We start from the raw sequence: 10,633 nt of genomic DNA, 5'->3' as shown, positions 1-10,633 counted from the left end.
GCCCAAAAAAAGAAAACGCAGAAAAAATAGATAAAAGTTCTTCATGTCTGCTGCATAGGTGCCAACGGCTCCAGCATGACCTCGCAAGTCCGTCCCAGTTCTCCCAGTTTAACTTTGGCGTACTCGGCCCTGTTGAGTGCCATCTGACAGTCCTTCCTTGACGAATAGGTGGAGCCTTCGTGAGGCTGGCCGGTGGCGACCTTGGAGGAAGAACAAGAGAACATACCTGTCAATTTATTTGTTTTTCTTGTATTTTATCCATTTTTGATCATTCCAAATTGTATAATTTTTGTACTGGTAGAAAATAAACAACCAATCCAGAAGATCGTCTCAGTCACTAGTACACAGGTGTCAAACAGGCGGCCCGCGGGCCAGATCAGGCCCGTTGAGGGATTGAATGCGGCCCGCGAGACAACACTCAGAGAAGCGCAAGAGAAAAACAAGCGGCAGGTTGAAATATGTCAACTTGATGTTGCCAAAGAAAGGTGCCTCGAACAAAGACACTGTACTTGTATTTCTTTTTCTTTCTCTCTTTCTCTCTCTCTCTCTCTTTTCCACCCCTTTTCTCCCACTTTCTGTCTCTTTCACTGTGTCTCTCTTTTTCTCTTTCTTTGTTTCTTTCTCTCTCTGTGTCTTTTTAACTTCTTTTGCTCTTACTTTCTTTTCTCCTACCCTTCGCGCTTTCTTTACTCTTTTCTCTCCCTCTGTCTTTCAATTTCTCTTTGGATTTCTTTCTTCCTGCCCCTTTCTTTACCCCCTCTCTCATGACTTTTTTATCTCTTTTGTTTCTCACGCTCTCTCCCTCTCTCTTTTTCTTTATTTGTCCCACCCTCTCTCCCTTTCCCTCCCTCTTTCTATTATTTCTTTATCTCTTTCTCTTTAATGTACGAGACCGGCCCCCGACAGAATGTTTGTTCTATCGTGTGGCCCCCGAGTTAAAATGAGTTTGACACCCCTGCACTAGTAGCAGACGGCAACGTCATAGATTGATAATAAAGATAAAGTATAGAAAATCCTGCACTTCCACGTAAAGACCCTTTTCAGGTCTAAGTCATCACCAGATCCCCTCAGAATGCTTAGGCATTGTTGACCCAAAACACCATGAATAGGAGTATGAGTTTGAATAGAGCGGAGGAAGATCTAAATGTTGATTTTCGTTTTTAGAGTCGCAATTCACCTTGGAGGAATAACAAGATAACATACCTGTCAATTTATTAGTTTTTCCTGTATTTTATCCATTTTTGACCATTCCAAATTGTACAATTTTTGTACAGGAATAAAATAAATAAACAACCAATCCAGAAGGTCGTCTCGATCACTCATAGCAGACTGCAACGTCAAAGATTTATAATGAAGATAAAGCATACAAAATCCAGCACTTCCACGTAAAGACCCTTTTCAGGTCTAAGTCATCACCAGATCCCCTCAGAATGCTCAGGCATTGTTGACCCAAAACACCATGAATAGGAGTACGAGTTTGAATAGAGCGGAGGAAGATTTAAATGTTGAGTTGCGTTTTTAGAGTCGCAATTTACAAAAACAACATGCCCGGCTGTTGCAAAAATAGCAATTTTAGGGAACACGGGCCTATTTTATTTTTTTTTTAGAGAAAACTGACCTTTTCAAAAACCACAGTAGGAACCTGTGGCAGCAATCCATTAAAAACCGACTGGACCGAGGACATCATTTGGCCATGTCTGCTTTTGCGCTGCCCATTTGATATCTGGTAGGTTATCATGGTGTTTTTGTCACGTCCAGAACAAAGGGTAGACCCAATCGCGTAACGTTTCTCACAAGTTTATTAAAGGAAAGAGGAAGGACTGCGCCAACAATCCGGTGTTCGCTCGGCGCGGGAAGCAGGTCACTCTGAACGCGGAAGAGGATCTTATGTGGCGAGCGATGGCGGGGTCGGGGATAGAAAAACAGGTCAGTAGCTGGGACAGGAGAGCAAAAACGTGGTCGTAAGCGAGTCGTAAGCCAGGAAAGGAGATTAGACGTGGTCGGGGACAAAAGAGGCCGAAAGCCGGGACGGGAGAGTAGACGCGGTCAGGATCAAAAACGGGTTGAAGCCAGGGGACAGACGGGAGCAAAAAACAGGTGGGAGTCAGGGTCGGAAAAGGCTTGCCTACAGTAAACTGAGGTTTGCAGACGGACTGCCAAAAGGGGACGGATAGGATTGGATTTAAATAGGCACAGGGAGCCAATCAGAGTCCGGAGGCAGTTGGCGCCAAAGGAGCAGGCCCAGGGGATTCACAGGTAATCATGACAGTTTTGGTTTTCAGGTAAAGTGCTTAAAATTGTTGCCATGTTTCTCAACAAGTCTGCTTATAATAATAATAATAATAATACATTGTACTTCAAAGCACCTTTCAGGACACCCAAGGTCACTGTACATATAGTAACAAACCACAATAAATCAAGTAATATATACCAAATGAAAACACAGAGTTAAAAGGGGGCTGTATGTGAGGCAGATGATCAAGAAATGGCAAGCCTGAAGAGGTGAGTTTGGCTCGTTTACCAAGCGAATTCCGGAGGTCGGGCGGTAATGAGTTCCAGGGCTGGGGGGCAGAGCGGCTGAAAGCTCTGCTCCCCATGGAGCTGAGGCAGGCAGCGGGTGTAGTGAGATTAAGGGAGGGAGGGGGGTGGGTAGTGTTTCCCCAGTGGTAAATTGTAATGGGCATCAAGTGGTAAATTGTAATGGGCATAACTGTCAGTAGCCGGGACGGAGAGACAAAACGTGGTCGGGGTCGTAAGCGAGTCGTAAGCCAGGAAAGGAGAGTAGACGTGGTCGGGGACAAAAACGGTTCAAAGCCGGGGGACGGACGGGAGCAAAAACCAGGTGGGAGTCGGCGTCGGAAAAGGCTTGCCTAGTGTCAACTGAGGTTTGCAGATGGACTGACCAAAGGGGACAGATAGGAGTCGGTTAAAATAGGGACACGGAGCCAATCAGAGGCAGTTGGCGCCAAAGGAGTGGGCACAGGTGATTCACATCGGTAATCGTGACAGTTTTCATTTAGATTTCCTTGAACCCCGAATGCCTTAGTAGGTGTAAGTATGATCGGTGTTGGGGAAATGCAGAGTGTTTGCTCCCAATACCTACTAAAGACAAAGCTACTACTGGTGCTAGCTATATCCCTTTTAATAAGAACACTTAAAACCCCATAATAACTTTATTTACAATATTATTCACGCATATTTTATCATGTATATTATGAAATTATTATAATGTTTATAATTAGTTTTGATGTTGAGTTGGATCACTAAAATAAATTCGCCGTCTTGCTGCTTGCGCAAATTTCAGAGGTGTTACCATTTACGATCCACCGTATTTCTCTGTCCATAAGCCCGACGTGCATTGTTCCCTGTCATTTTCCTTACGGGTCTGAGCGTTCACACAAAGTCGGTGAGCAACGCTTGAAACAACAGTGAGCAACGGCAATCCCAAGTGTGGCAACTAAGTCATGATCTAACATGTCCAAAACTTGACATCACGTTACATTTTGCTGAGTTTCCGGCAATGCAAAATTATTTTTCTCTTTTGAATGAATTGACTCATGTATTATTGCAAAGGTTGTACGGCCTACAAACGTCGTTTGTTCTTACAATTCTTTCACAAGATATCCATTTCTTTTTATTTCTTGATATATTTTGTCGCATAATGTTAACATTTTGGGGGGCTTATTGAGTCGGTTGCAAGATACAGAACTGTACTTAATCACATTTTTTAGTGGAAGTACAATGTTGGCGACAAGATTCACTTGATATCATTGGAAATTATTTGAATGCAACACAAACTTTTTCTTCTTTTTTCCGTGGTTTTTTTCTACTTTTTTTTTCAATTCCTTTAAAAAAAATCTCGTTGTGTTTATTTTTTCCGAGCTGTTGCTTTTTTCTTTTTGTTCTCTATTTCCTTTTTTTCCTTTGTTTCTTTCTTTTCTTTTTTTCTGTTTTTCACTGAATTTTTCCTTCTTTTTTCTCTTCTTTTTGTTTCTTTTTTCTCAGCTTTTCACTACTTTTTCATTTTGGTATTTTTTCTTTTTTGTTCTATTCCCCCCTTCCTTTAAGTCATTTTGTGCACAATTTTACATAATATTTGGTCGTGTAGGGATTAAAGAAGCAAAAACAACCTGAAGAGCCGTTTGTGACCCGAAAGAGCCGGTTCTCTTTAGTGAGCTGAGCCGAAGAAGCCCGTTCTCGAAAAACGTTACGGACTTTAATCAACTTCGTTCGACTTCGACTTCAAAATACCGCATTTAGAAAACAGCGTCAGGGGAACCCGTGTATTTTTACCTTCATGCACTGTAACTTTGACTTAATTGGCTTCCTAATTAGCAATTTCGAGCCCTGATTTTTGTGAGCTGGCTAGATTTTCTTGTGCGCTGAGAATGTGCGGGCAGCTTAGAGGGAACATTGCCGACGTGTATTCCCCCGTTCTGCCAAAAATGCCCGCGCAGCTAAGCTAAGTCACACTTTTAAGTGGTAGGGTGCCTCACATGACAACGCCATACAAACTAATGCCAGGTACCGTTAAAGAAAAGAAACACAATGGCGAAGCCACCAGAGAGCAATGTCAGCGTCATTTTTCTAAGCAGCCTTGTGCTACGTTTCTTCTTTTAATGCATAGAGGATCGAGTCAGACTTCCGAGAAACATGGTATCAATTCCAAGCATTTACAAAAGCAGAACCATTCATTCGAGCATTTTTAGAGAATTCCAAGCACCCGTACGACCCCGTACCTGCGTCAGGTAGCGTATTTGGCCACTCAGTTCGCTCTCTACTCTGTTGACGGAGCTCTGGAACTGGACCAGCTGTCTGTCCAGCAGGCTGGCGTTGTGTTTGTCTTTGGAAAGCTCCATCACGATGTTTCCTGTACAAAGATGCAGACGAGTGATGAGATTTGAATCGAATACATATCGTTAGTTTGGCTTTAAACGACAGACGATATGTGATTGCGGTGAATAGATAGCTGAAAATTTTGCACTAAACTACAAAACGCCAGAAAGCCAGGGATGACAGTATTTATATTCATGGGGGGCTTAGTTTTCTTTTTGCCCCCACAGATCATCCTAGAACACATAAATGGGATTATCATTTAAAAAGAAATCGATCGCATTTTATACAGAACATACAGACGCTCACGAACATTCGAGTTACAAACAATGGTACATACGAAAACTTTTCTTCGGATGTCGAAAAATATACAGACATTGCTGTAAATTGGATTTTGTATTGTGTGCACCTTTTGTTGTGGAATGTGGATAATAACTAATAATAAGTATGTAGGCATCTGGTGAAGGTCGTGGGATGACGTTGTTGCAAGAGAACACAAGCTGATATGCTGAAGAAGCCGAGATATCTTAACTTTATTTGAGAACACTATAAAAGCCAATGTTGAACGTCTGGAACTTCGAACATGTCCCAAAAGCAATAAAGCGTGTTCCCTTTTTGTCGTATCTCCTCTCTGCGTATATTTTGGGGCAACGACGTTCTCTCCAAAAAACAAAATTCCGAGTACAGGACAGTACTGTAGTGCTTATTTCCGCCGCTACAGGCGTGTGGTGGAGCTGTTGTGAGAGCTCACCCAGCATCCACCCCGAAGAAGAAAACCGCTTCCTCTTCCTTGTTTGTGTGTAAACAGTCTATACTGTATCTCCAGCGTGCTAAGAACTTTGACATTTTTATTGTTTAAAATGTCAAAGAAGAGGCGAGCAGTTTGTTTTGAAATGAATAAGAAAGCTTGATGTGGTTGAGAAATCGGTTGGATCGCTTTTATCTGGCCACTTTTTACCACGGAGGAGGACCTTTTGAGGCCCATCTTCCAAAAGTAAGTTTAACTTCACTTTATCTTTAAATAGCATTATTTTCTTAAATGTTTTTTTTTAGTACAAAACAATACAGGTTACTTATACAAGCCTTAAACATACTTATACAAACCTTAAACATATAAAATATAGCACTGAAGGAACTTACAAACAAATTCAACTTACGAACAATCGTCCATAACTCGTTCGTAAGTTGGGCAACGTCTGTATATCATTTTCACAGATATCTAATCACAATGTGCAGCCCCTTCTCAAGGTTTCTTCATTTTACACATGTTGAGGTTTTTGAGTTCTTCCTTGCCCTCATGAAGGTTTTAGATCAGGGGATGGTGTTTTAGCAGTTTAATGTCTGTACAGCCCGTTGATGACTTGACTTTTCTCTAATATATATGCTGAATTATCAAATTATTGGCCCGCGGGCTAAAAGTTGCCTGTCACAACATTTTATATGGCCTGGAAACAATTCTGAGAGAAGTGTAGGAAAAAAAATAAGCTGCATCGCGTCAAACAATAACTTGCACTTTTAAATATGTCGCCTAAGCCTAGCGCCATTCCAAAGCACCCACTGTAGCTGTATTTGCTGACTATTATTGATCAACCAGAGAAAATTGAGGAAACACATTCCATTGTTATTTTACTTAAAATAAGAGTCGGGCACCGGTGCTGTGGAATGCTCTTCCCCCTGAGATCTGATCTGCAACCTCAGTGGAGATGTTCAAATCTAAGCTTAAAACACACTTCTACTCTAAAGCATATGAATAACCTATACTTTTTGCAGACAATATCTGTATTATTTGTAATTGCAACATCCTTTGCTGTCTGGTAATCCTGAAAGGGGGATGCCACATGTGCGGTCCCTTCTCAAAGTTCCTTCATTTTCCTCATGTTGAGGTTTTTTGAGTTTTTCCTTGCCCTCATGTTGGTTCCAGATCAGGGGAAGGTGTAATAATAGTCTGTGTAAAAGCCTGTGAAGCCCTTTGAGACTCTTTGTGATTAAGGGCTATACAAATAAAAATGACTTGACTTGAACGCGGTGTTCCTTGGCATAATGAATAAAATAGCCCCTAGGGTGTTTTTACAAAAGGTTTAAAGCAATTTTAACTCTATAATAGATATACAATCCAACTTCAAATTTTCCATATCCATCTTAATGTTTTCATTAAATAAAAAAGCAGACTTATAAATCATTATCATCAATGTTTATCTGCAGTTGGTGTCACTTTCCAGTGTGCATGAGTTTCCCAGAGTTAAACTGTAGTGGAAATCAATTTATATATTTAGCTTTTTTTAATTATTTACAAATGCAGAGTTGATAAATACTACAAGAGATTAAATCACAGTGAAAGACCAAAATATTGAGGGGAAAAAATCCTCAATAATCGTTTAATGATTACAGTTTACATGACTTAATCCTAAGCCTGCGAAATGACCCTCATCCCTCCAGCTAAGGCAAACTTTTTATGCTATTAATTTTACTAAAGTGACCCCCGTGAAAACGTTTTTTTCTACCATGTGGCCCCAGATCTTAATGCGTTTGATACCCAGGGTTGGGTAGGGTTACTTTAACTTGATTACTTTCAATGACTTTTGGATGACTCCGATACCAAATATGCTAATAAAAGACAAAAGAAACTAAATATGAATAAAACGACTAAATTTTGTGCAGGCTTGGGGAGTAACGGAATACATGGAACGGCAAAAATGATGTTGACAAGCTGTTTAGATTGATTTTAATTTTGTTTCTGTCGCATTTCATGTTAGTTTTGCCGGAGATCAAAGAGATCGAAGCCAGGAGAGAAGCTTACCACGTGTTGTGAGTCATCATTTCATTCACTAAAAATAACTTCAGCCCAGGTGTGTGGAGAGCTGAGAAGGCTACGAACCAGCAAGGCAGCTGGTCCGGATGGAGTATACCCCCGACTGCTGAAAGCCTGTGCGTCTGAGCTGGGAGACCCTCTACAGCGCATCTTCAACCTGAGCCTTGAACAGGGGAGGGTCCCTCAGCTGTGGAAAACATCCTGCATCATCCCAGTCCCAAAGAAATCAAGACCTGAGGAACTCAACGACTTCAGGCCGGTCGCCCTGACATCACATGTGATGAAGACCATGGAGCGGCTGCTGCTGCACCACCTGAGGCTACAGGTCCGTCACGCCATCGACCCACTGCAATTTGCTTACCAGGAGAAGGTGGGAGTGGAGGATGCTATAGTATACATGTTACACCGATCCCTCTCTCACCTGGATAGGGCGAAGGGGACTGTGAGGATTACATTTTTGGACTTCTCCAGTGCCTTCAATACCATACAGCCTCTGCTACTGAGTAGGAAACTGACAGAGATGGGAGTTAGCTCACACCTTGTAGAATGGATTACTGACTACCTGACAGGCAGACCCCAGTATGTGAAACAGGGGGGCTGTACATCGGACACTGTGGTTAGCAGCACAGGATCTCCGCAGGGGACCGTTCTCTCTCCGTTCCTATTCACTCTATATACATCGGACTTTAAGTACAACTCTGAGTCCTGCCATGTGCAAAAGTTTGCCGACGACACTGCGATCGTGGGATGTATCAGAAACGGGCAGGAGGAGGAGTACAGGAAATTGATTCAGGACTTTGTCCGATGGAGCGACGCAAACCACCTGCACCTAAACACCACCAAGACCAGAGAGATGGTGGTGGACTTTAGGAGAACCAGAACTCACCCGGTTCCTGTAACCATCAAGGGAGAATGTGTAGAATTTGTCCAGACCTACAAATACCTGGGTGTGCAGCTGGACAACAAACTGGACTGGACTGCCAACACAGAAGCTCTATGTAGGAAAGGGCAAAGCCGACTTTACTTCCTCAGAAGGCTGGCCTCCTTCAACATCTGCAAAAAGCTCCTGAAAATATTCTATGAGACAGTAGTGGCAAGCGCCCTCTTCTATGCGGCAGCGTGTTGGGGAGGCAGCGTCAAGAAGAAGGATGCCTCTCGTCTCAATAAACTGGCTAGGAAAGCGAGCTCTGTTGTGGGCAAAGAGCTGGACAGCCTAACAACAGTAGCTGAGAGACGAGCACTGAAAAAGCTGAGGTCAATCATGATTCATAGACAATCCATCGCATCCACTACACAGCATTATCTCCAGACAGAAGAGCAGTTTCAGCGACAGACTGCTGTCACTGTCTTGTACTACGAACAGACTGAAGAGATCTTTTCTTCCTCATGCCATGAGGCTCTTTAACTCCACCCGGCAGAGTAAAGGCCCACATTAAACCACACCACCTACATTGGATATTACCGAATCTTACTGCAATATGTATTCTGTGTAGCACTATTTAGTTACTCGCTATTTAGTTTAGTTATAACACGCTACAGTGGGCATTTGCACGTCACACTGGGTATTTGTATATTGTATTCTTTTGGCTTTATTATTGTACTGTTCTCAGCTCAGGGATGCTGCTGGAAATGTGAATTTCCCTTCGGGGATGAATAAAGTATCTATCTATCAATCATATTTAGTTTCTCATGTCTTTTATTAGCATATTTGGTATTGGAGTAATCCAGAAGTAATTGAAAGTAATCCAGTTAAAGTAACCCTACCCAACCCTGTTGATACTCCTGGTTTATTCACTTGATTGTTGCTTTTTATACAAACGCAAAAAACAATCCGTCCTGTTCTTTGCAGCTCAATCTTCGGAAGCTCACCCGCACATTGCAGGACCATCGCGATCTCCTTCTCAACCTCCTCCAGAACTCGAAGGCGTTCGTTCGCCATCAACAAGCATACAATAAATACAAAATCAACCTTAGTGGGGAATACGAGTGCTAAACACCACGAAAGGAAGAGGGATATGCAAAACAAGTCATACTGCGCATGCGCATAATGGCCACCATATTTATACGGGTAGCGTTCTAGTACAAAACGTGTTTTAAAATCAAACTGAACAAAAATAAAATGTTTTGTTGTCTTTTGACGTCATTAAAATTTTAGACAAATATATAGCTAAAATTGTATCTGTCAGCATTAAATGCCAGAGAGTCTTTCGGGGAAATGTAATTTTTATTTCTCATTTGCAACAAAATATCAGACATCTAATAACAACGCTCATAATCGATTCCTGACAAATTACAACCTTTATTTCAAACTGTTTTTCTTAATTACGATTTGTACGCCGTTTGACATTTTTGCACAGGATTGTTTTTATTTGTTTTTTGTTTTAACGACCGTCTCGGTCGCTGATAGCAGGCGTCATCGTAGATTGCTAATATTTTCGCAGTATTAATCCAGAACCATTTTGGCCACGTATATTCAAATTAAATGTTGCACTTTGGCAAGATTGCATTTCATTTATGATAGATATTTCTTAAATTCTTCCCCCCCTTCCCTCATTTTAATGCCGACAGTGAGAAAGTACATTCAGAGGATAGGAAAACAATGGGATTTGTTTGTCGCAAATCAAACTAAAATTGTGACTGTTTCTTTTACAGATTAAAAGCATCTATGAAATAATGAAAATCTCAACTTTATTTATTTATGTACATGTCAAAATACACACCCCTTATTTTATACATTTTTTAAAATTTTACTTTGATTTACTTTTTTTCCAAAATCGAACATTGCACACGCAAACACAATGGGCGCGGAATAGTCAAAAAACAATACAAAGTTAACCAATTCGAAAAGAACACTAGATGATGTAGAAATAAAGGGACAAAATATAAATAAACAATATAAGTAACGTAAATAAAGTACTTTTACTTTTATTATTATTATTTCTGTAACGGTGGGGGTCGCAAAATATGACGTCACACATTTTGACGGTCGCG

General features: G+C 41.4%; 1 protein-coding gene across 1 annotated transcript; it reads right to left on the bottom strand.

The window, feature by feature from the left end:
* Window positions 1-7: 7 nt before the first annotated feature.
* On the bottom strand, window positions 8-9,677 carry med11 (mediator complex subunit 11). Its single transcript, XM_088346999.1, has 3 exons — window positions 9,512-9,677; window positions 4,740-4,870; window positions 8-200 (listed from the first exon to the last, which is right to left on the bottom strand). Exons 1-3 carry the CDS (start codon window positions 9,579-9,581, stop codon window positions 42-44), a joined length of 360 nt encoding a protein of 119 aa, XP_088203125.1. The 5' UTR covers window positions 9,582-9,677; the 3' UTR covers window positions 8-41.
* Window positions 9,678-10,633: the final 956 nt, after the last annotated feature.

Source organism: Urocampus carinirostris, chromosome 11, assembly GCF_059441175.1.
Source record: "Urocampus carinirostris isolate Australia breed hairy pipefish chromosome 11, RoL_Ucar_1.0, whole genome shotgun sequence".
Taxonomy (NCBI): Eukaryota; Metazoa; Chordata; class Actinopteri; order Syngnathiformes; family Syngnathidae; genus Urocampus; species Urocampus carinirostris.
Note: the sequence above shows the minus strand (reverse complement) of the source record. Positions and strands in the feature narration are given on the sequence as shown.

What these genes read in the sequence shown, in the direction of transcription:
- med11 (XM_088346999.1), bottom strand. Translation starts at nt 9,581, where the DNA reads ATGGCGAACGAACGCCTTCGAGTTCTGGAGGAGGTTGAGAAGGAGATC. An exon ending in GATGGTCCTGCAATGTGCGG is followed by an intron (nt 4,871 to 9,511) that starts GTGAGCTTCCGA and finishes ATCTTTGTACAG; the next exon opens with GAAACATCGTGATGGAGCTT. An exon ending in AAATACGCTACCTGACGCAG is followed by an intron (nt 201 to 4,739) that starts GTACGGGGTCGT and finishes TCTTCCTCCAAG; the next exon opens with GTCGCCACCGGCCAGCCTCA.